The sequence below is a fragment of the Culex quinquefasciatus genome, chromosome 2, assembly GCF_015732765.1.
Source record: "Culex quinquefasciatus strain JHB chromosome 2, VPISU_Cqui_1.0_pri_paternal, whole genome shotgun sequence".
Classification (NCBI taxonomy): Eukaryota; Metazoa; Arthropoda; class Insecta; order Diptera; family Culicidae; genus Culex; species Culex quinquefasciatus.
This window is the reverse complement of record NC_051862.1, coordinates 179611642-179636495: the sequence shown is the minus strand read 5'-3', so window position 1 is coordinate 179636495 and position 24854 is coordinate 179611642. Positions and strand designations below refer to the sequence as shown.

At 37.9% G+C, this 24854-nt stretch overlaps 1 protein-coding gene across 1 annotated transcript; it reads left to right on the top strand.

Annotated features, from left to right (window-relative positions):
* Window positions 1-1615: 1615 nt before the first annotated feature.
* On the top strand, window positions 1616-21680 carry LOC6036993 (serine protease filzig). Its single transcript, XM_038257111.1, has 8 exons — window positions 1616-1946; window positions 9171-12280; window positions 12403-12589; window positions 12658-12844; window positions 12929-13113; window positions 15872-15987; window positions 16429-16548; window positions 20953-21680. The coding sequence occupies exons 2-8, from the start codon at window positions 9275-9277 to the stop codon at window positions 21115-21117; spliced, it is 3966 nt and encodes a 1321-aa protein (XP_038113039.1). The 5' UTR covers window positions 1616-1946; window positions 9171-9274; the 3' UTR covers window positions 21118-21680.
* Window positions 21681-24854: the final 3174 nt, after the last annotated feature.

The following is a 24854-nucleotide window of genomic DNA, read 5'->3' as shown; positions in this document are numbered from 1 at the left end:
GTCACCAAATCGATCAAAAAATTCCTTCCAAAGATACAGCTGCCAAATTTGTATGGAAAATTATATGGGCAAACTAATGATGCAAAATGGCTCCTTTGGGCATACCGAAGGCACCATAAAAGTTTCAGCCGGATAAAAAAAAATTAAAATATAAGAAAAAAGACCGATTTCGTAGAGAATTGTCAAATGAATTTACGAAAATCGCTAGTTTATTTTTTCGTTTATCAAAATGACTAATTTTGACTATTTTACTTTTACTTTTTAATGACACTAACAAGTTATAAAAACATCAATCCTAAGCAATGACCTCACAATTGAAACCTTTCACATTTTCCACACCCACACTCACTCAAAAGATAACATTCAAAAACCCCCCAAAAAATGACGTCATCACTAACCTTAACCATTATTTTTTTCCATCTCGAGGGAGAGCCAGCCAGCTCGAAGATTTGTTTGAAATGAATCTCAAAAATAACAATCTGCTTTGCTGCTGGTGGTTTCAACACGTATACCAAAAATGAAGCATATTATTCCGGAGCAGACGAAAAATCAGAGGGAGGATCCAAACGGTTTACTTAGCAAAAAGGTCAAACCCTGGGGATGGTACGATACCGGTAGGAGTGCCTTTTCTCGAAGAATCAGTGCGGAATCGGTTTGCGAATAAAAAAAAATGTGGGTAAAAGAATACGACGACCATTTGTTGCCCGGGATTAAAAAGGGTTCAACATTTTCGAAAGGATGCCAGGATTGACCGGGTATCGATGAATGATGACTGAGGAAAATGGAAAGGAAAATATTAAAAGGATTCGATTGGATCGGAGGGGTGCTCTTCGGGGAGAAACACTTCAAGTTGATCGAAATTCGGTTGATCAAGTTGGATTTTTAGAAATTATCTTGTCAGTTTCAAACTAGAACCATAATTTCAAGCTTACTGAAGTTCGAAACTTTCTACTTTAACAATGCAATTACAAACCTTCTAGCTCTTTTGGATGAATCCACTCCTGCAAACAAATACAAACACTCACACACGTAAAAGGTATCCCAAGTGCACACGCTACCCGTCCTCGTGTTGATTACTGCCCCTGATCGCATAAATGTCCCATATGCATTTTCATCGATTTCGAGTTATTGATGCCGTTTGGTTCAAAATCGTGTGCTCTTTCAAAAGAGCCTATAACATCCAGTACTTTGTTCTAGAATTCAGGAGGAAATCCAGTTTTTTCGCGAAAACTTAACACGTAGCCTTATGTATGGGACAAACTTCAAATGCGTTTTTCTCAGCTTGCTGTTTTTGCATATGGGACATTTATGCGAACATGGGCAGATTAGGTCATGTTGGGTTTAATCAAGCAAAATTGTCCCCATTTTCCACCACACACCTTTGTGAGCTGCGGTTTTGCCATGACTTCCAGTTAGCTGGGAGCACTGCTCCACGTTTGTCCTGTTTTTCCCCGGGATGTGCACAACTGTTAACACTGTGACAATGAGTTGGAGAATTTGAATAAAATATTTCGGAAAAAAAATTCCAACATTATTTTAACAACAACAAAATACAAAATATTATATTTTTTAAACGTATGAATTTTTCTCAGTGCACATACACACTTGCTCAAAAAGCTTTCATCTGTAATGTGTGTGTGGAAAATGACAAAAGGGACGAAGCTTTCTCGTTCTGGAATTCACCGTGTTGGATTCTGCGAAAAGCCTGACCGGGAGAACAAATACACACACTTCCACTTACACTCACAAACAAGGACCCACATATGATGGGTAATTGGAAAACGGGTCAATTAGGAAGTTTTTCATCCGGAGAAGACGACCCACTCAGTCTGGATACGGGACAGCATGGAAGTTCACTCGAATAAACTTGCGAAAATAATTACACCGGATGGGGTGCCATTAAAAAGTTTGTGCGGCACACTGTGAAGCTGGATATCATTTCGAATGTAAGTATACAAAAACAAAGTGGGGGTGATGGTTACTGAGAAAATCATCACAACCTTTCATCCCACATTTCCAAACTGAGACGAAACAGTGCCAATTTGTACGCTTGATTTGATTCTTGCTATTTTGGGTAGAACGAGGAAAACTCAGAACAAATATTCATAGCTTTTAAGTAGAATTCGTTTGCACAACCAATCAATAAACATTGAAATGGATTTCACAGGAACCCGATCAATCATGCGAACTGATAAAAACTGTATGATTTTGAGAATTTCCTCCACACATACAAAAAAAAACAAAGCAATTGTAATAAAAATCAATAAAAATAATTTAACATTTTTAAACTTTCAAAATTTTAATTTCATTGAGATAAATTATTTATGAATTAACAGATAAACACCATGAAAATTGTCGGTTAGAAAAAGTGACTGGTAATCAGTGTTGCAAATGAGTGATGGAAAAGCTATCAATAGATTATCTCTGCATCCGAGAGTATAGCAGCCGTCACTATAGCTTGTGAGATCTCTTCTTGTGTATTGTGATTCCCAGCGATGTCATTCTCTCTCTATCACTCCTACTCTTTTCCTCGACTATGCGCTCTCACCACTGAGTCTCTCAATCTCTCTGAAAACTGCAATGAGAGAACGCGAGATGGCGATTAGGAGCCGACCACGCATGACGTCCCGTTAAACTGCGTTTGAGAAACTGGTTTTGTGGCGGCTTTTGTGGTTAAACGCTGTTGCGGTAGGGTGATCGTGGAAACGGGAATGAGAGAGAAAAGGAAAATGTCAATCGCGAGTGGGTAAACACGAAAACGTGTTCGGCTCTGTTCGGCGCTGAGAATTTCAATGAGGAGAGAAGAGCAGTTGTATTTGAGGCATGATTATTCAGGTGGAATAGTTGTAGTTGCTGAGAGCTGATATTTTGATATTTTAACAACCTTGCTGGTAATTATTAAAATATGAAACGAGGGCTTTAAAAAAATGGGAAGAGTACCTGTGAGACTCAAATGAAACAATCATGTGATGTTTTAAACTCCTACTCAAATCCTGTTTTCCTTCTATCGGATGGGGAAGTAAAACGTCGGTCCATTTGCGTAAAAGAGGTTTTGAGTGACTCACCACACATAACCTTCGGACGCCTAGAAATGAGCAGAAACTTGCAACAGAGACCACAAAAGACCCGGGGGTCGTTAAAGTGGATTGCTTTGCTTTTTCAAATCCTGTTTTAAGGATTTACCTTTTCTAAATCCGACAAAAGGTTGAAAAAAGGTCCAAATTACCATTTTAAAAATTAATATGATTTTAAAGTTTTGTTTTAATTTTTATTGTTTCTTATTCGCTAAAAAAGCTACCACAAATTTGTTTCGTGGACATAGACACTTTTTTGGAAATCTCAACCACCCTCAACTCAACTTTTTTGTATATCTTTGTTTATCTTTATAAATATAAATAAATACGATCGTCTTTTTATATATACGGCTGTGTTTTTGAAGACAGAATTTTCTAAGGATCTATTGTTACCATGAATGATAGATTGAAATAGGATAGAAAACTTGCAACAATATAAAAAAAAAACTTTTTCATTTTCCGAAACTATTTAAATTGTAATTTGAAAGAATTTAAAACTCTCCAAAATATTCCAACGATTTTTATAAATCAAATATAAACTTACAAAATATTTAAGAAGCAGTATTTAAAAAAAAGAACCGCTGATATTTGAAAGAATGGAAAAATTCAAAAAATCATTGCTACAGCCAAAAATAGGTTTTTAAAAATAAAATAAAAACTTTAGAAATATTTTAGAAGTCGAACTATTTTTTTGGAAGAACATCTCATGTTTGAAAGAATGGAAAAACTCTCAAAAACATTACGACAATAAAGAATAGGTTGTTTAATAAAAAAAAAACTTTAAAAATATCATAGAAATTGAACTTTTTTTTTTTAAAGAACAGCTCATGTTTGAAAGAATGGAAAAACTCACAAAAATATGTTGAAAAACAAGAATAGGTTACAATATGGGTCATTCCATCTGAAGCGGAACAGCATTTGAAAATTACCCTCTCCGATCCTGCTCAAATTTGGCAGGGCTGTTGATACTATCAAAACATGCAAGAATCCCGAATTTCATCCAAATCGGACCACCCCCACTATTTTTGTACCTCCCCAAAAATTCGACTTTTTGGCGATTTTTGACCAAACCTCCTAGTTTCAAACGGCGATAGCTCAGGAACCACAAATCTTAGAAGGTCGGTCTTAGACTCAATTTTGAAGGAAATTGGACGTAGAATCCATTTCCGTGATCAAAATGTTGATTAATTTATTTTTTCTATCTGTATTGCGCAATTAAAAACTTTATTTGGCCGTATCTCAAAACACCCAAACTTATTTTTTTTATTCGACCTCACCATTGTGTTCCCCGGCCAATTTTACTTAAGAATCGCCTATCGACAGAAATGAATATGTTTCGTTCCAGAGATATCGAATTTTAAAGTTTTGTGTTTTCGAGATTACCTACATCAGCTTCATTCGCCGCATCTGCTAGAAGCACACAGGCGGGCTTATCAATAATTGCTACCTGGTATTTTATTGAAATAATATTTCATCATAAATAATCTTTATCAAATTGGGCAAAAATTAACTGTATAACACTGTAGGAAACTGGAGTTTAACCGCGAATATTTATCTGCTCAAAAAAATGAATGAAGTGAATTTCTGTGTTAACCCACAGGACAGAGCAATTCGACGTCGTCGTGCTATCATGTCGCACCCGCCATTTTGACGTTCCGAGAAAAACGCGTTTTAAAGTTTGACCTCGAATAAACAAAAACGAAAGCACGCAATGTTAACAATAACAAACACGTTTTGTTTGGCTGACCATTTTGTGCATTGCCCCGAAGTTTGGTTGAAGTTGGTTGCTGGAGTCCCGAGTTATAATTACAAATGTTTACGGTAGTCTAGCTTGTACGTGCGTCAAACGCATATCCTGACATTCCTGGCCTGAAATCCCTTTGGCTTTTTGTCGCACTTACATCAATTTTCATGGAGTGACAAGATAGCACGACAAGATTGAAACTACTTTCATATGTAAAGTGACAAAAATGCACGGAGTTTTTTCGGTTTTTGTTGAATATCTCAGGATTGAAATCGAATTTTGGGGATCTGTGAAGGTCAAAAGGTGAGGCATTGTGAGCTGCACAAAATGGCGTTCTTAACTCAATTTGGCCCAAAATGCACGTACGACAAGTTAGCACGATGGCGACGAATTACGACACACAATAAAGGGCAGAATTGGATTCCGACGGAGCGAGAGGAAAATGCAATTAATCTTGTTAGTAACACTGAACAATAAGTGCACGATACATTATTGAGTAAAATATGAATCAAAATGAATAAAATTTGTTGATTCGTTGTACTCTAGTGAAGGACGATCACAAGGAGTAGGAAAAGGATTTCTGGAAAGTATAAAACTTTAAAATGTAAGAAAATCACAAAGTTTGATCTGCTGCAAAGCGGCAAATTACCCAAATTTAGTTGCGATGATTTCGACACCGTCCGAACAACAGTGTTTTTTTTCTTCTATCATTCTTGGATTCTTGGAACACAATACGGCTGCTGTCCTCACGTATAAGGATTTTTTTTAATTAAATGTACCTTGACCAAAATTATCTTTTAATCAAATGGAGCTGGCTCACAATATAAAAATTGACTTAATATGATCAATCTTTTAAACCATGAATCAGATTTGCCAAATTATGGTAAAGTGTCAATAATATACTATAATAAAAATAATAATAAAGCAGGTTTTGGGGTTTTTGCTGAATGGCACTATTTTGCTACCGCCCATAATAAAGGCCCTAGTCATGGCCTCGGAGGTACTCTAAAACGGTTAGCAACACATAAAAAAACGGTGCATAAAAATTATAAAAAAGCCACTTGAATAAAAATTTGCATAAAAAAGTAAAAATATAAATTAAATTAATCATCTCCCAGAAAACCAGGTAGCAGTTATTGATAAGCCCGCCTGTGTGCTTCTAGCAGATGCGGCGAATGAAGCTGATGTAGGTTATCTCGAAAACACAAAACTTTAAAATTCGATATCTCTGGAACGAAACATATTCATTTCTGTCGATAGGCGATTCTTATGTAAAATTGGCCGGGGAACACAATGGTGAGGTCAAATAAAAAAAATAAGTTGGGGTGTTTTGAGATACGGCCGTTTAAAGTTTTCAATTGCGCAATACAGGTAGAAAAAATAAATTAATCAACATTTTGATCACGGAAATGAATTCCACGTCCAATTTCCTTCAAATTTGAGTCTAAGACCGACCTTCTAAGATTTGTGGTTCCTGAGCTATCGCCGTTTGAAACTAGGAGGTTTGGTCAAAAATCGCCAAAAAGTCGAATTTTTTGGGAGGTAAAAAAATGGAGGGGGTGGTCCGATTTGGATGAAATTCGGGATTCTTGCATGTTTTGATAGTATCAACAGCCCTGCCAAATTTGAGCAGGATCGGAGAGGGTAATTTTCAAATTTGCACTTTTTCGTGCACAGTTGAGATGGAATGACCCATATTAAAAATAAGAACTAAAAAAATATTTTAGAATTTTTTTTTTTTTTTGAAGAACAACTGATGTTTGAAAGAATGGACAAACTCTCAAAAACATACTGTCGTAATAGGTTGTTCAGTTTATAAAAAAAAACTTTAAAAATATCATAAAAGTTGAGCTTTTTTTTTTTTTGAAAGAACTGCTCATTTTTGAAAGAATGGAAGTGGAAAATGTTACGACAAACAAGAAAATTTTATTTTTAAAAATAAAATATCAGCTTAAAAAATAGTTAGGAAGCCGAATTTTTTTTAATGCACTGCTCATGTTAAAAAAAAATTAAAAGCTCACAAAAATATTACGACAATTATGAAAAAGTTGTTTTAAAAAAGAATGAAAAGCCTTCAAAATATTTAAAAAGTCAAACTTCTTTTTTCAAAGAACTGCTCATGTTTAAAGGAATGGAAATACTCAAAAAAATATAACTACAAACAAGAAAAGGTTGTTTAAAAAAAAAACTTGAAAAATATTTTTGAAGTCGAACTTATTTTGGAAGGACTGCTCATGTTTGAAAGAATGGAAATCTTCTTAAAAAATGGTTTGGAAGTTATTTTGTTTATTTAAAAAAAGATCATTACTAAAAGGATGGATAAATCAAGGATTAACTCACAGAAAAAAATGAAACTTGTTTGTAAGAAAATATTTTTTTCATGATTTTTTTAGACGTTTATAATTATAATTATTTGTTTTATTTTTTCAAATTCGACCTTTTGTCCTTTCGCCGTTTTGTCCATTCGACCTTTTGTCAACTTTCGACTTTTTGTCCATTCGACCTTATGTCTTTCGACCTTTTGTCTTTCGAGCAAACTTTTGAAATAAGAAATTATTTTGATTTACTCAATTCGGTTAATTTAAAATGCTTTTCTTCTTAATGGCACTTACATCACATAGTCAAATCAAAGTCAAGACTCTTTGCTAAACTAAATAAATATATTAAAACTCTGGTTGGTTCCAGTAATGTGCGGATAAGTGGATAAAGTCACCCCAGAGGCTCTATTTTACACGACTGATAGTTGTGATACTGAGTAGTGACACCTTCAATTTCCCTTCAAGCACGAAATTATTGCCTATTATACCAAATAGTTATGTTTGAAATTGAATACCTATTTGAAAAAAAAAATCTATCTATTTCCGCAGCCTCTCCTAATTTTCGAAACATTATCAAATTTTGAATTTAAAGTTTTAATTTGTAAGTCAACCAATGATCTAAAATTGTGATGAATGAATCTACATTCAAAAGCAGAATTTTAGGAAAAATAAAATTATCAAATCATTTCTAAAGGTGCTCATAGACCTGCCATAATTCAAATAAATGACTACAATATCTGTCGATTTTGCAAATCGCCAACTTTAAATAAACGCAAACACAAATAATCATTCCCATCGCTGTCACGTACACTGATCCAATTTAACCCACTAAAATATCGAGCACCCAGCGGTGAACTGATAATCACGTAATAATAATCAAAGTTACATTAGCACACCCTCCATTTCGAGTGGGAGGGAGAGGTCCCTCCCTTCCCCCCACCCTCCCATAATTTTCCCAAAAGTAAGGCAATTCAAAATTACACCTTTTTCGGCTCCGTCCAATTTTCCACCGCGCACGGAGTGGAAAAGCACCACCGCAATAACGCTCAGCATCGCCGCATTAGCATACCTACCGAAAAAAAAAGACCTGCGACGACGTGCAATGACAAACTTTTCCTCTTTACGACATCTCGGCAAATCACGCGAAAATCGCGCTCCCCATCGACCTCCACCGGTCGTGACGGTTTCGATTTTCCCGCCCAAATTTTCCTCACCTTCTCCTCAAAAGGGAAACCGGAGTGAAAAAAGACAACCGCAGTGCAATCAAGAGAAGGAGCTTTCTTTTCGGAGAACGATCCACAATCCAATAAAAGCAACGTATGTCAATTGAATTTTATTTCAAGGCTAATTTTACTCCACGGAATAAATGCGGCCTTTTTCCGGAGGGTCGTTCTCGGAACTGGCGTTGCGGGTGGTAGTAGCGAAGGATGGATGGTTTGGATGGAGAGAGGACCAACGTGGTCTGCCCACGCCTGGAGGGTTATGGATTTTTGGCTTCCGGGTCCACGGGATAGTGTGTCAAAGCACGGAAATTGAAGGGGTGAAAATGATCGTTGTTGTTGATATGATTAAATGTCATAATTTCACCCCCTGACTCAATGTCCAATGTTGCCATAATTAAAACACAGCATCATGGATATTTCACATGAAACATTTATAAGATATTTCTTCAATTTTACATCACTTATCCAGTATTTCCGTGCCTCAAATCCCAGCTGTGTACTTTTGCATTTTATCACCCACCGAAGATGAGCAAAAAAACATCATCCACTTTGGGCATTCCAGGCACGTTCCACCAATCTTGTGCTGCTGGTAGAACTTTCTGCTCCCGCCATGCATTTTTCACTCCATTCGAGGCCTAAACGCGAGCAGCGAATATTAAATTTGGATGAGCGCTCCCCAAAGAAGCCGTTAAAGCTTGCTTAGCTCAATTGATAAAGTGAAATTTACGTCACTTTCATTCAATTTGCTGTGTCTCCCTGCTTAATTGAACGCTAATGAGGGCTAATTTGTTTGCTTTTGTCTCCTTTCCAGATAGCCGAAAGCTCTTTGGCGGGTACCGGATAACGCCTAAGTTTTGCAACGCCACGCGGTCCCTGCTGAAGCGTGACTCGGAGCGGCGCGGACCGACGATCTGCATGTTCAACCACGAGTGCTTCCAGCGGCAGGGCGAGGTCGTGGGCGCCTGCATGGACGGGTTCCTGTTCGGGACGTGCTGCGAGTTGCCGCTGTCGAACGAGGTGGCCGCCTCGACGGACTCGCTGCTGGAGATGATCAACTACACGAACGTCGACGAGGCGGACAGCACGTCGCAGTCTCCGCTGAGTTCGGCGATTGCCAGCCAGTACGAAAAGTTTGGCAGCCAGTTGAGTGCTTCGGGGTACAATCCGATGGTGTCGTACGAGCCGGTTAGGCTGGAGGAGTCTCCGAGCAAGGATGGCAACGGGTCGACGAGCGCTCCGTTGAAGATCAAGCGGAAGAAGCCGGTGTTTGACAAGTTGCATAATAATTATATTACGAACGATGATCTGGACGAGGATATCGTGCTGAACAGCTTGAACTCGCACAAGTACGAGATGGCGAATGGAGCCGTTTCGGTGTACTCACCGTCGACGTCTAATATTAAGTCGGAAGAGATTGAAATTGCTACGACCGTGCCACCACCACCGATTCAGGAGGATGTTTCCTTTGTGCAGATTAATAACCACAATGTGTACAGTTCGGAGATTCCTACCTCGTTGAACGCTTACAATGATGAAGTGTCGGACTCGAATACGGCCCCTTCCGCGCCAAGTTACGAGTCGAGCACGGACATAACCTCAACCGGAGTGCAGATCATTGCGAATCAGATCTACCAGGAGAATCAACTGTTTGACCACAGCGACATTACCCATCCGGAAGCCGAAACGGTGCTGATCAACGAAAACGGTGCTGTCGACCAAAGTTACGCCAATCCTGCCGATTTCGACGTCGAAGAAATCGCCACGGAGGTGCTGACCACAGAGAAACCAATCAGAATCACCCCTCCAAAGCCCCAGTTCAAACCTAAACCTAAGCCAACGCAAGCAACCGAACCAAACAAATACGTACTTGTACATACCATTTCTAGTGACTCCAAAGATAGCGAGAACCAAACCTCGAAGCCGACCGTTTCGGTTAACAACATTCACTCGATCAACTCGATCATACTGATGCTGAACGAAACGAACCTTGGACCTCAGTACGATACGGACGACGAGGAGACCAAGCAAGACGCAATCCTCACGACGACTGTTTCGACGACCACCACGACGACAAGCACGACAGCTCCCAGTACGACCAGTGCTGAACCGACCGCCCCCGACACGACTTCCGCCGCAGTTACGTACGCGACCTCGTCGATCGACTACGACAAGTACGGTCCGACTAGCTTCTACATCACGAAACCCCAAAAAACAAGCCCACCAACCACCCAGCTATCCACTAAGGTCCCTTCGACCAGCTACGTGTACAGTCCAAAGCCTACGAGACGGCCCATTCTGGAACCGGTTGTAGTCCAAGCTACCTTACTGACGAACGGATACGGTACGACGGCTGTTACGCAAAACGAACCAGCTGTCGCCGTATCGACCGTTCGTCCACCACCCAACAAAATTGTCATCACAGCTGGACCGCCGCCATCTCAGCGGCCCGTCCTCATCACTAGCGAAGGCGAGCATGCCGTTTCATCCGGATACTACACTGTCTCTACTGGACCACCTGCAGCGCCTGTTGCAGTCTCTACTGTTCAACCCACCAAGAAAGTGACGCCCACCAAGCAGCGTCCCGTTTCCTCCACCATCCAACTCCCGGAATACATCGTCCAATCGTCCACACTGTCCCACCAGTCCCCGCCAGCGCTGGCCAACGTAAACTACGTCCACATCTCCAGCGCATCGGACAACCCGTCCCCAACCGTTCACATCACTCCGAAACCCGTACCCGGACTCGTAACATCCAGCACGTGGAACCAGAAGCTCACCAGTCCCATTGGCAACCAACGGCCAGGATTCTACGAAAATACCCCACCACCAGTGTACGTGTCTTCGCTGGCCGACTTCGAAGATGAAGGCTACTTCGGAGTCACCAAACGACCCGGCGCCAGACCCACGGTCTCATCCACTGCCATCTACACCCTTGTCGACAACAGCCAGATGCTCAACAGCTTCGCTTCATCCACGTACTCCCCGTACGGACCAACGGCCGGCTACCCGTCCATGAACCGCATCCCACCGAACGTTCAACCCAGTCAGATCTACATCGCCGCGCAGCCGATCGAATCGTCGACTATCAAGAACGAACTCTACACCACCCCCGATGACATCAACAACTTCCCGCCGGTGCGCAACCCCAACCTCAACCTCACCGACTCGACCATGATGACCAACATGACCAAGATCCAGAACGACAACTTCAAGGACGAGGACAAGGTCAACATGCTGGTCAACAAGATTGTCGCCACGTTCAACGGAAACTTTGATGAACTGGAAGCCATCTTGAAGGAGCGGAAGAACCTTACGTTGAGCACGACTACAACCACCACTGAAGCTACAACCACCACGGAGAGAGTCAAACTTACCAGTTCCACGAGCAAGCCAGTGACCAAGAAGAAGAAGAAGCGACCAAGCGGCAGCAAGAAGCCTTCCAACGGAACGTCATCCTCATCGACCGGCGTCAAGAAACCAACGACCACGAAGCCTTCCGTCATCCAGCAGGATGCTGCCTCCACAACCCTACGACCATCGCCGAAGCCATCGAAGAAACCATCCAAGAAACGGCCCAGCAACTCCACCAAACCCTCCACCTCATCATCTTCCAAACCAGTGCAAACCACATCGCTGTCCAACGCCAGCCCAACGAAACCAGCCAAACCCTCCAGCTCCAAGCCGAAACCATCCAGCTCAGCAACCTCAACCCGACCAAAGCCCCCAACCAGCGTAGTCTCGAAACCATCCGCCGACGTCGAGCGACCACCAACCACGGTCTCCAAGCCCGCATCCACCACCAAGAAGCCCGTGCGGACATCCACCTCGAAGAAGCCTTCCGGAACGAAGAAGCCCACCAGCCGACCGACGCTCGCCGACACCGAACCCGTGACGGTGACCACAACCCGCAAACCCACCAAGGTAAGTACCGTCCCCCACTCCCACCCCCCTCAACCGTTTCCCCCCGAAGGTCCCCCAGGATCAAGGTGGCGTTTTGTCTCTCTCAGTTCAAGAAACGTCACCCACCCCCTCCGGTCTTATAGGCGACGAAGCGTACCACGAAGCGACCGACGACGACGACGACGAGCACCACCACCACGACACCGGCCCCGGAGGACGAGATCATCGACGAGGAGGAGAACGTCGTCGAGGAGGAGGAGGAAGAGGACGAGGACGTCGGCGAGGAGACCAACGAGACGGGCCAGGATCTGCAGGGGTCGCGGAAAATACGTAAGCCGAAGGCGCAAGCGTCATCTTGGTAGAATCTTGTTCTAACCCTCACTTTCATCCCAAAATAGTTTGCGGTCAGCGGCCACTGATGAAGAGTGCGCGCGTGGTCGGCGGCAAGGCGGCCAAGTTTGGCGAGTGGCCCTGGCAGGTGCTGGTCCGCGAGTCGACCTGGCTTGGACTGTTCACCAAGAACAAGTGCGGCGGCGTGCTCATCACGAACGAATACGTCATAACGGCTGCCCATTGTCAGCCAGGGTAATGCCTTCTCCGCCTCCACCTCGTATCAACCGGTCAGTTCCTCTAACCACTTGGGATTTTTCTTTCGATTCTCGTTTCTAGCTTCCTGGCCTCGCTGGTGGCGGTGTTTGGGGAGTTTGACATCTCGAGCGACCTGGAGGCGCGCCGATCGGTGACGAAGAACGTGAAGCGGGTGATCGTGCACCGGCAGTACGACGCGGCCACCTTCGAGAACGACCTCGCCATTCTGGAGCTGGAGAGCCCGATCCACTACGATGTTCACATAGGTGAGTTGGTGATCTGAAAACGGTAGTCAGCATATGTTGTCCAATGTTGCTTCCTCCTGTGAAGATTAAGAACTGAGTTCAAACTCAAACCAGTTCAACGAATCATCTTTGCGGTAAACTTTACGCAGTTGGCCTGACCCAAACGGTCACGTTTATCGTTAGCAGTCTAGACATAAAAGGTATTAATCTAACCTAATGCATTCTCCAGGGATTAGATTTGATTAGATTTGATTAGATTTGATTAGATTTGATTAGATTTGATTAGATTTGATTAAATTTGATTAGATTTGATTAGTTTTGATTAGATTTGAAATCAAAATCAAATTATTCGCTCTACAGCATTGCCTTGGCGTTCTCGATAACGAGATTCTTACTCGAAACTATGTGTCCGAAGTAGAGGTGGGCAAAATCGCTCTTTTTTAGGAGCCGCTCATTTTCGTTCGCTCATTAAAAAGAGCCGCTCTTTTGAACGGCTCTTTCGCTCTTTTTCAAGACATTGATAAAAAAAGGATATTTTTTAAGAATGATATGATTTTTAAAGCTATTTCACATTGGATTTATATAAATTATTTAAAAAAATAACTAAAAATTAAAAGATGCCCTTAAAAAATCATAGGTCTTGGCTATCTCTATGTCAAAATTTCTACTTGAACCTTAACGTTTGAATGATTGAATCGCATCCAAACTTAAATCTAGGACTTTGGAAAAATTGCTATTAATTTTAAAATGGCGTTTATTTCTGCGAACTTTGAAATAATGCTGATATTTTATTAAGAGAAAATGTTCTGTTAACTCTTTTCTACATTCTGATTTGATCGATAATGTTTATAAACGCTGTTTTTTATTTTATTATTTTTTCCTTAAGCTATATAGTAGATTTTTGATAATAATTTACAAGTTAAGCAAATTTAAATGCTCAAATTTGTAATCGGGTAATACTTCAATGTACGATGAATACAATTAAAAGTTTCTTCATTTTGTTTTAAAAATTCATAAACTTTTGAAATTTAAAAAAAACAGCAGGAAACTGAATATATATGCTTGAAAACTTTTAAGTGGTGTTCAAAGATTTACATCAATGCTATTGAGAGCCTTTCAATATATATTGATGAGAAAGTTGCTATAGTCTCCCCAATGAAATATGACGATTCAGCTCTGAAAATAGCTCCTCATTAACATGCCGTTTTTATTTTGAAGTAGTTGAAAAGTACTTTTTTTATAATCATTGAAATATTTGAAATTGAATTTTCAATTCTCAAAAAACAAATTTTGGAACGATTTTTTCAAAAGACCGGAGTTTAAAAAAGAACCGCGGTTCTTTTTTTATGAGCCATGGTTCGTTCGCTCTTTTTAATGAACCGGCTCTTTGAGCGGCTCGCTCTTTTTTTGCCCACCTCTAGTCCGAAGGCTTGATAGTTGAGGCAATTGCAAACCTCTTTTTACACTATAGCTTCCATCCACCCCGGGATTCGAACTGACGACCTTTGGATTGTTAGTCCAACTGCCTACAAGCGACTCCACCGAGGCAGGACCCAGGAAGACGACTCCTACACCTGGACTGAGCTAACGACCTAACCTTTAGGTTAGTCCGGGGCCAACATTTACTTCCCGTCCGAAGGAAGGCGTGATCAGACAAATCTCGTCTCGAAAAATGCCACCGGGACCGTCTGGGATCGAACCCAGGCCGACTGGGTGAGAGGCAATCACGCTTACCCCTACACCACGGTCCCGGATTTGATTAGATTTGATTAGATTTGATTAGATTTGATTAGATTTGATTAGATTTGATTAGATTTGATTAGATTTGATTAGATTTGATTAGATTTGATTAGATTTGATTAGATTTGATTAGATTTGATTAGATTTGATTAGATTTGATTAGATTTGATTTGATTTGATTAGATTTGATTAGATTTGATTAGATTTGATTAGATTTGATTAGATTTGATTAGATTTGATTAGATTTGATTTGATTTGATTAGATTTGATTAGATTTGATTAGATTTGATTAGATTTGATTAGATTTGATTAGATTTGATTAGATTTGATTAGATTTGATTAGATTTGATTAGATTTGATTAGATTTGATTAGATTTGATTAGATTTGATTAGATTTGATTAGATTTGATTAGATTTGATTAGATTTGATTAGATTTGATTAGATTTGATTAGATTTGATTAGATTTGATTAGATTTTATTTGATTAGATTTCAATAGATTTGATTAGACTTCATTAGATTTGATTAGTTTTGATTTGATTAGTTTCGATTAGTGTGCTTAAAATTGGTTCTTAGCTTAAGCTTCTATTTTCTCTGTTAAATTCCAAGTTAGATTCAATTTTAAACCATTCATGCCTTACTGATTTGGCTCGAAATTCCCACAAACTCCACCGAATTCAACCCAAAAACCGCACCACCCATAAATCTCAACCCAACCGGACAAAGTTAGCTCAACCAATTGAGAGCACCTGTTTTCTCGCAAGAATGGTTGAAACTTTACCAACTTTGCTTCCCCTTTTCCCCGTTACACCTTAACCCGAAAGCATAAATTACACCGTGACAAGCTGCCAGCTCGGATTAAATTTGCAATATCCAAGCTTTGCATTTAACAAACAAGACCTGTGATAAATCGAGTCTGTTTGTTTTTTTCTCCTTCTATTTAGAGCGAATTTCATTATCAGGGAGTCACGTAATTGCAAACGGGAGGAGAAATCGTCGTTAAGGGTTATTAATAACGTCTCCATTTTCTTGTTTTCCAGTGCCAATTTGCATGCCATCCGACGAGGCGGACTTTACCGGACGAATGGCCACCGTGACCGGCTGGGGCCGGTTAACGTACGGTGGCGGTGTGCCGTCGGTGCTACAGGAAGTGCAGGTGAGTAGTTGGTTTTGATCTCGATAAAATTACATTTAAATCTTTTGCATATTTTTAAGGTTTTTAGTTAGCAGTATTTAACCAACTTTTTTTTTCTTGAAAAACAAAAGAATGAATTAAATACAAGTAGAGAAGTGCTTAAATTACTTCAAGAAGTAGTTTTCAACATATTTTGAAAAGTTTCACAAAATAATTAACAATTACTATGAAAACTTCGATAATAGAGTTGTTTGAATACTCTAAAGTGTCATGTTTTTCGCAACAAAATTGCTTTATATAATGTTTTTCACAAGATATTCAAATTTATATTTTTCAATACTTCCTATCAATATCAAACTAGATTAGATAAAATATTGACTCACTTTATGCACACACGACAACAAAGTATCCTTTTCTAATAAAATTACCTTCCTCCCACCCCACCCCACCTCACCACCACAGGTCCCAGTGATAGAGAACAGCGTCTGCCAGGAGATGTTCCACATGGCTGGCCACAACAAGAAGATCCTGTCGTCGTTCGTTTGTGCTGGCTACGCGAACGGCAAGCGAGATTCGTGCGAGGTGAGTTTTGTTCGTACCAGAGAGTACATAGTAAATTTTGCAGGAAAGGAGCGTTGGTCATCGATTTTTCATTGGAAAACACAGTTGAAAAATTTGGAGCAAAATTTGTAGAACAATGTTAAATATTACATTTTCTTCGAATGCACAATCTTTCAACAAAATCATCAAACATTGCAATATGACAGAGTTTCAACACTATACTGAAGGGTCAAAGGTGCAAATGAATTATTGAGCTGGCATTTTCAATTTGCGCTTTGCAGCTGGTGCTACAGATTGGATGTAATTCAATTAACATTTTCCCAAGGGTGCAATGGCAGCAATGGAGAGGTTCCTCGTTATTTATGTATAAAATTCAGTCTTGTCAACATCGTGGTATATTCAAATTGCTGAGACAACTTAATAAAATTTATTGGCGTTGAAATTTTCAATCAAGAAATTTTAATTGCTTTTACAATCAACACATTTTTTGACAAAATTGATAAACCAACAATCAAACTGCGCGTTGTCCTCACAGCGGCTGTAATAATAACTTCTTTTCAACAAAAAAAATCTGCAAAAAAAACTCACAGAATTGGCACCTTCCCAATCAAAATGTCCTCCCCCAGAAGGCAAACCGTTTGAGCCGTGAAAATATTTATCTTTGTAATTAAAATTATCGATTCTGTCAGTCTGGTTCGAAAATAGCATTCCGAAACGAAAGGTTATGACGATGCCATCAGGGCATTGTGGGTTTGTGATTTTCTCGTTAGGGGAACAATCAACCGGTATGAACTTTGGAAATTATCTTATTAAAAGTTGTCTGTTTTTTCCATAACAGTTGAGAGTGATGATGATGAAGAGTGCTGCGGTCATGGGACCTACAAACTAATTAAACGACCCTTGAGTTTGCCACGATGATTTTATTAGCAAACTTGAGAGGATTGATCAACACTTTGGGAAGTTGTTCGATGCAAAACAAACTAAAAGGGAATCATCAATAATGTTAATCAAAATCTTCGAATTTCATTAAAATAATGATTTTATATCTGCCATCATAGAAAATTGTCCAATATTACAACAATTACATTTTTGAATAGGTTTAAAAAAATCTATCAAAACTAACATTTTATAAAATATTTTTCAAAGGCAACATCATACTTTTGAATTGTTAATACCACGGAAGTGTGATATTAAGACTCATACTTAATTAAGTGTCAAAACGAATTCAATATTGTTAACATTGAGGTTAAAAGTTGAGAAATTTGTTTTCTCAAAGATTAATTCCTTTTTATGTGAATAAAAACAAATAATATCTTTGTTACATAACGTAATTTGTTAAAACTCTTAAAAATTTCTCAAAAAAACATGGTGCAAAAACAAATTTGCAATCAAAATCATTTTTTGAGTTGTAAAAAGGTTGTGCAATCGATTGTGAACTATCAAGAAAACAATGTAATACGTTAATTTTTGTATTTTTTATCAAACTTGGCATTTTGGCATTTTATGAAAATGCGAATCTCTGGAGCACAGACCTAAAGGAAGAAAATATTTTCAAAAATTCATTAATAACAAATGTTTAACATAATCGAACCAGTAACATTGTATAAAGTTTCCAAATTTGTAAAAGTAGGCTTGAAGTTTTAAATTTAGTTTCTTTTAACTTTGCACTTTGAAAAATATTTGCATATGAATAAAGTAAAACCAAAACAAGAATACCAATTAAAGTATTTTGCTCAACAAAAATAAACGTAAATTTTCTTTCGACTACGGATAAACAAAATAAAAGTCTTTTGAGGGTTCTCTCATGTTAAAACGCAGTGAATTTAATTTAAATATGAATTTCATATTTTCCGTACCCATTATTATTATTGCGTATAAAACCAAGCCAAAGATATAAAATCAGCTTTTTCTGCAATTGATGTACAATGCATACACAGCAAAAAAAGTTGAATTTTGGAATGTTGAAAGTTTGGTTGGTTGAATATTACTCATTTTTTTAATAATATTACTAAAAAAAATTGTAAAAATGTAAACCTGATGAATATTCATCAAAAACTAACGACAATTCCTGATGTTATATCACACATTTCTTTTGCCACAAAATCTGTCACCATTTCCTGATGAACATTTTTTTTCTGTGTAGACCAGAACCCATATATTTTAAATTTTTGATAGTTTTTCGTATTATCTATCTTTCATAAGATATCTTTTCAATTTTGATACTCTAAACTAATCTTTTGAACTTTTTTGATTTTTTTTATTTTTCATGCAATATACCGCTTGAATCATTGATGAAACAGCTAAAATTTTGAAAATAATCAATTTAAAAAAGTTTGTGTTACAGATTTTGGGCTTTTTGAAACCGGAAAGAAATATAAATTAAAAATACTGATTGTTTACACCTGGAAATGCTGCGTTCGACCTTTTTGGTACAAATTTTGATAACACATTTCACAAATTGAATATAATGATTTTGATTGAAACATAATGATTATGATTTTTTCAATAATTTAGGCAATTGTTTTTTTTTTTTGTCCCTCTGCTCTGGTTGAGGCTAACGAAGGAGAGTGTCAAATGCAAGCTATATATTTAAAAAAAAAAACAAAATGTTTTACAAACTGCTTTAAACATTACTAAAGTTATACTTCTGTCACAAACTAGCATAATATCAATGAGTTTATAATTTAAAACAAATCGTAAAGTTGTCTTTTTTCAGATCTGTGGCCTCTAAAATCAAAATTTGTAAAGAGATAAGTGATTATATAATCGCAAAAAATCTGTCATTTGCAAACTTTTTTCACCCTCGAAAGAGAGAGGAAGCGAAACTCGCAAAAGAAAATCGCTCCCGAACTTTTCGATGAAAATCAATCAGCATATATTTTTCTGATTTTTAGCACCCGTTGAATTAATTAATTTCGTTTTGTTTACAAACATTGTTAAACAACGAAAGTGACAGGTCATAATAAGATGTGTGAGCTTACATCTGCAAGTGTAGTAGTGAAATCGGTGTTCCGCCTAATAATCCAGATGATGATTTTTTGAGATTATTTTCAGCGATCTTGCGTGCGTGATGTAACAGAGCTATATTCTCTATCGATTTTGTCTTTTGATGAACATCAAAAGATTTTCTTTTGATGATGATTCTTTCATCGCTGAAGGAGATTAAAAGTGTTAGTTTGATTATTAATGGAAAACACAAGTATAGCATTGAATTTCAAATGGTTTACAATCAACTTACGTTGTTTTTCAATGAAGATTTGATTTTTTATCAATAATTATTTTTTTATCTCCTGATTTTTTGTGGAAATTTTCAAGCGGGGAGACAAAAACTACAAAAAAATGTGATTTTGATGGTGAAACTTTGTCCTTAGGGGTTATTCTTGTCCCTGATCAGGAATCCGAGGTCAGTTTTTTGATATCTCGTGACGGAGGGGCTGTACGACCCCTTCAATTAATGAACATGCGAAAAAATACATGTTTTTCAATAATTTGCAGCCTGAAATTGTGATGAGATGGAAATTTGGTGTCAAAAAGACTTTCATGTAAAATTGGACGCCCGATTTGGAGTACTCAACATTCAAAAAAACGTATTTTTCATCGAAAAAAAAACAGAAAAAAGTTTTAAAAACTCTGCCGTTTTCCGTTACTCAAATGTCTAATTTCTTGGAACATTTCTTTTGAGGGAAATTTAATGTTCTTTTGAAATTTACATTAACCCAAATGAGTCATTTTTTAATTTAGAACAACATTTTTCATTTTAAAATTTCATGTTTTTTCTAACTTTTTAGAAAAAATAAGTGATATATAAACATAAAGAGGTTTGCTTGTAACCATCACGAGTTACCGCGATTTAACGAAAAATGTTATAAAAAAGTTACACTTTACGTTTCTCTTTGTTCAGTCGTTCGTGTCTGCCGCGGTTGGCCATGACCAAAGACAACCAACTTTTTTTGGAAAAAATAACTTCATAATATGTATGTTATTCTTAGCAATATTTTTTTTTTTTGTAAATGTAATCTTTGAATGGGGGTTTCAACAGTTTTTCTAATAGATTTATTTCAATTTAAGCAATGTTTGAATTTGTTATTTGTTTTTTACAATTATTTTTTGACAATTTTTAACAACGACAAAGAGATGTTTCCATAAATCTGACGAGATAAAGGCTAGAGAGCAGTGTTTCCCCCCCCCCCCCAATCAAGTTTTTCCACTCTCCTCTGGATAAATTAGAAACGAAGACAATAACGTAATATTTCAACTCATACGCATACTGCTATTTATAATGATAATATTAAAACGATGTTATTCAGAGAAAAAAAATAATTCAATTTTCTAATAACAATGATTCCTAATAAAAACTACTACAAAGGCTGTGAAGGTGCAAACGCGAATTTTTAATTAAAATTTTTCCATTTCTCCCCCCCACAGGGTGACAGCGGTGGCCCGCTGGTGCTGCAACGCCCGGACGGTCGCTACGAGCTGGTCGGCACGGTGTCCCACGGGATCCGGTGCGCCGCTCCGTACCTGCCCGGCGTGTACATGCGGACGACGTTCTACAAACCGTGGCTGCGGAGTGTCACCGGCGTCAAATGAGGGACCCGGGGTGAAGTTCTAACAAGGGTGCTCTAGGACCTACTATTCTACTCTGTGACTTCTAAAGTTTCCTTTCCATCTTTTAGACGCCTTGTTTCCAAAACAGTTGAATTAGTTTGTAATTGTTGCGGTTGCGCGCGCGCGTGGGAATCGACGTGTGGTTCGATTTGAAGGTGAAGGTTTTTTTCGAGGATGAATGACTGCGACTGTGAATGGGTGTGTAATTATTAAACGATCGAATTGTGAGGTTCCTTCAAGGAGCAAGAGTGCGTGCGCGAGGTGGATGATGAATCACGAGCGAAAACATTGTACTAGGTGTAGTTACGTTTTAGGGAACAAATTGCAATAATTTATCTACAACGCAACATAGATATGTGGATGTGATTTGGAGTCATTGTTAAGATTAATTTATTATTGTTACTAGTATTTAAATTATTTATTGTCTAGCCAATAAGTGACAACACACACACTCAAAAAAACACACACACACAGAAATCAGTAAACGAAGAAAAACAGTGGGACGAAGTGACGGTGTAAAAATGTGATTATTTTAATTTATTTCGAGGAAGAAAAAATAAAAACAATCCTATTAAACGAGAATCCGCCCACCCGGAATTGTCATAATTACTGCAATCCGAAAATCCCCATCTTGCCACCAGGAGTGAACAACCCGGGCGGAAATGATTACCGCCGGTCACGGAACCGAACACGATTTGATTGCGGCAGCACGAATCATGGTGCAGTGGGAAAAAGTTTTCCCTTTTTTGCGGCCGGCTGGCAGTGTTTTTGCACACGCGAAAATAACTTGTTGTCGAGTCTGGGCTTAATAAATTGTGCTCATTTGACACCCACACCGGGGTTCAACTAATTGATTAATTTGATGGACACATCTGAGTGGGTTATTCTTGTGGGTTTGCCATTTTGGTGGCAGATCAAGTGGCTAAATTTAATTTATATATACAAAGTATGCAAAAAAAATATAAATTTTCCGTTTCTTTCCCAGTTTGTAAGATTTAACGAACCCCAGCTAAGTTTGCTCAACTGACCAGATTAAATTCACGACCAACCACACTTGAGTTGACTTAGGGCAGGAAAGCTTCCCCCAGTTCGCTTATATAACGTTCATCACACCGGGACTAATTCATTCACACGTACAGCAGAGAAGAGCCAACAGAGACAGGAGTCATAATCTGCATAATTCAGCATTACCATTTAAAACAATGTTCATCCAATTAAATATTCAGCTCTCGTGTGGCACACGGGGAGCCGTCTCCCGGTGGGATGACAGTGACATAGATAAATGGACGTAGAAAATGCAAATCGAACTATTATATACCATTTAGTTTGCTTATAAAATCCTGACGATAAGAAAAAAAACTCATGAATTTACTCTAAGAATAAAGAAATCTTGGGAGACGTGAGAAATTCCCTCCAACTTAATAATATAATGCAATAATAACATGACTGCGAGTGGACAATTCTCAATTATTATGATGTCATCCGGGAAACTTGGTGCGGTCTGATTCGAGGCAAGAGAAAATGAGAAAATTAGTCCCGGTGACAGCACTTAAATCCCGGTTCCTCCTGTGGCGAGCTGCATAGGCAAATTTTGCCGGTCTTTTAGGCCGCCGACTTTGTCCTTGTCGCCCAGCATCATCGAAATCCACTAATTACGTCTCGTCACAAAGAATAACGAGGCAAATTAAATTATCGTGTTCTTCTTCTGGGGAATGGCGGTGGTGCACGTACGGCCTACACGACGAATTATTTCATTAGGCTCGGCGAAAACTGAGGTTTGGTGAGTTATGTCGGATTATTTTTGTTTGGTCTTTATTTAAGCTACGCTTTGTATAAGTATTTCGACACAATTTAATCTTTTAGATTATACATTCTACATTAAAAAAAAAGTAGCAGAGAACTGAATCATTAAACACAAATTACATTGATTTTTTTTTTGTTCGCGAGGTCGTTCCTTGCAGATTTTCTCAACATTGGATCTTTAAAAAGCATTAGAAAAACGCGTACTTAAAATTAAAGACAATTGACTGTTGGGAAGTTTGATTTGTTTTATGTGACTTTGTCTACGTTTTGAAAAATGTTTTTTTTCTGGTGTCAACTTTGGCTGTTTTTTTCACAAACATTTCTTCTATATTATGTAAAAATAAGTATGCAGTAATTTTTTATAGTGTACCAGAATATGCCTCTACGCATTTTTTTACAATTTAAATGAAAATGGTATCGTTCTATAGAAAAAAATGTGAAGAACAAGCAAAAAAAATAAAAGGTACCATAAAAAACGTCAAAAAACTAGATAGGCAAATGATTATGGTAGGAGGTTGTACAAAATCCTAATACTATCAGAAATAAACATAAACTTAACAAGATAAATTCAAATTAAAATACTGAAAATAACAGAAGAAAAATATAAAAAAAAGAGAATTAAAGTTTTTCGTAAAACAAAAGTCACTCAAAATGACATTTTGAAAAGGGGAATAATAAAAAAATTTGAAACAAACATAATTTGGACAGTAAAGGGAAAATATTTGAGCTTTCTGAAGCTTTGTACAAGCTTATCCTTAAAAACAATGTTGTAGAGCAATTCCAGCTTATAACTGGATTTTTTCATGTAATTTTGGTTACTCCTTCTTCTCCGATTGTAATGAAACGTGGAAGCCGTAAATTAGACGGGGAAAATATCACGTTACTTCTATGAGGTTTTTTGAGTAAACTTACTCAATGGCTTACTTAATGGCAAAATGTTAAGGTTATGTCACTAATTTTTTTCCAAAATTTTTGTAAAAATAGCCCAAGATGAAAAATCTTCACGAAAAATGCAGGATGGTTTGTTTGAAACTGTATTTATAAACGTGGTCTAAACGTCAAATTGTTTTCAAAAACCGATTTCGGGAATCGATTCTCCAGATAATTTTATAATTGACCACTGTCCCAAGTCCAATCCTTCCATTCCTTGGGAAGAAACAGCGGTTTTTAAAATAAAAATGTTGAAAAAATATGGGATTTGATCAATTTTTGGTGTTTTTTTGGCCATTTAATTTCTCATAACTGAAAACAGATATTTATTTTAGTGTAGTTCAGTCGATGATAGTAACCTGGATAGTAAATTAGCTTACATCAAAAATAAAAAAATATTTACGAGACTGAAAAATCTAGTCTGTTATACAGAAATAGCCAAAACCCCTATTTTTTCAACATTTTTATTTCAAAAATCTGTGTATCTTTCCAAGGATTGAACAATGGTCAGTATGGAGACATTAATCAAAAATTGTCTGGTAAATCAATTCCCACAATCGGGTTAAAAAAATACATTTAGACCACTTTTCAAAAAGACAAGTTCAATACATGATTTTTTTTAGAAGAGACAAAATATCCTGCAATTTTCGTGAGGCTTTTTCCAACACCTTACTCTCCTTTCACAAAAATTTTGAACGAAAAAAATCGTGATTTTACCATTGAACTTAAAAAATCCTAAAATTACATAGAAGTGCAGTTATTTTTTCTTTCAGTGTATTTTTTCAGGAAGCTCGTTCAATTTCCTATAAGTGTTTGACTACTTTTTGATGCGAAGCAACATCTACGAGATACAGCAATATTCAAATTACGATTTACAAAATTGTTAGAATAACTTAGGCCTTTTTCAAATGTCATTCTCGGGTGCTACTGGCACAAAAAAGTGGTTTATATGAGCATAGGATAACATTGTCTATAGACATACACAG

What these genes read in the sequence shown, in the direction of transcription:
- LOC6036993 (XM_038257111.1), top strand. Translation starts at nt 9,275, where the DNA reads ATGTTCAACCACGAGTGCTTCCAGCGGCAGGGCGAGGTCGTGGGCGCC. An exon ending in GCTGCCCATTGTCAGCCAGG is followed by an intron (nt 12,845 to 12,928) that starts GTAATGCCTTCT and finishes TCTCGTTTCTAG; the next exon opens with CTTCCTGGCCTCGCTGGTGG. An exon ending in CGGTGCTACAGGAAGTGCAG is followed by an intron (nt 15,988 to 16,428) that starts GTGAGTAGTTGG and finishes TCACCACCACAG; the next exon opens with GTCCCAGTGATAGAGAACAG.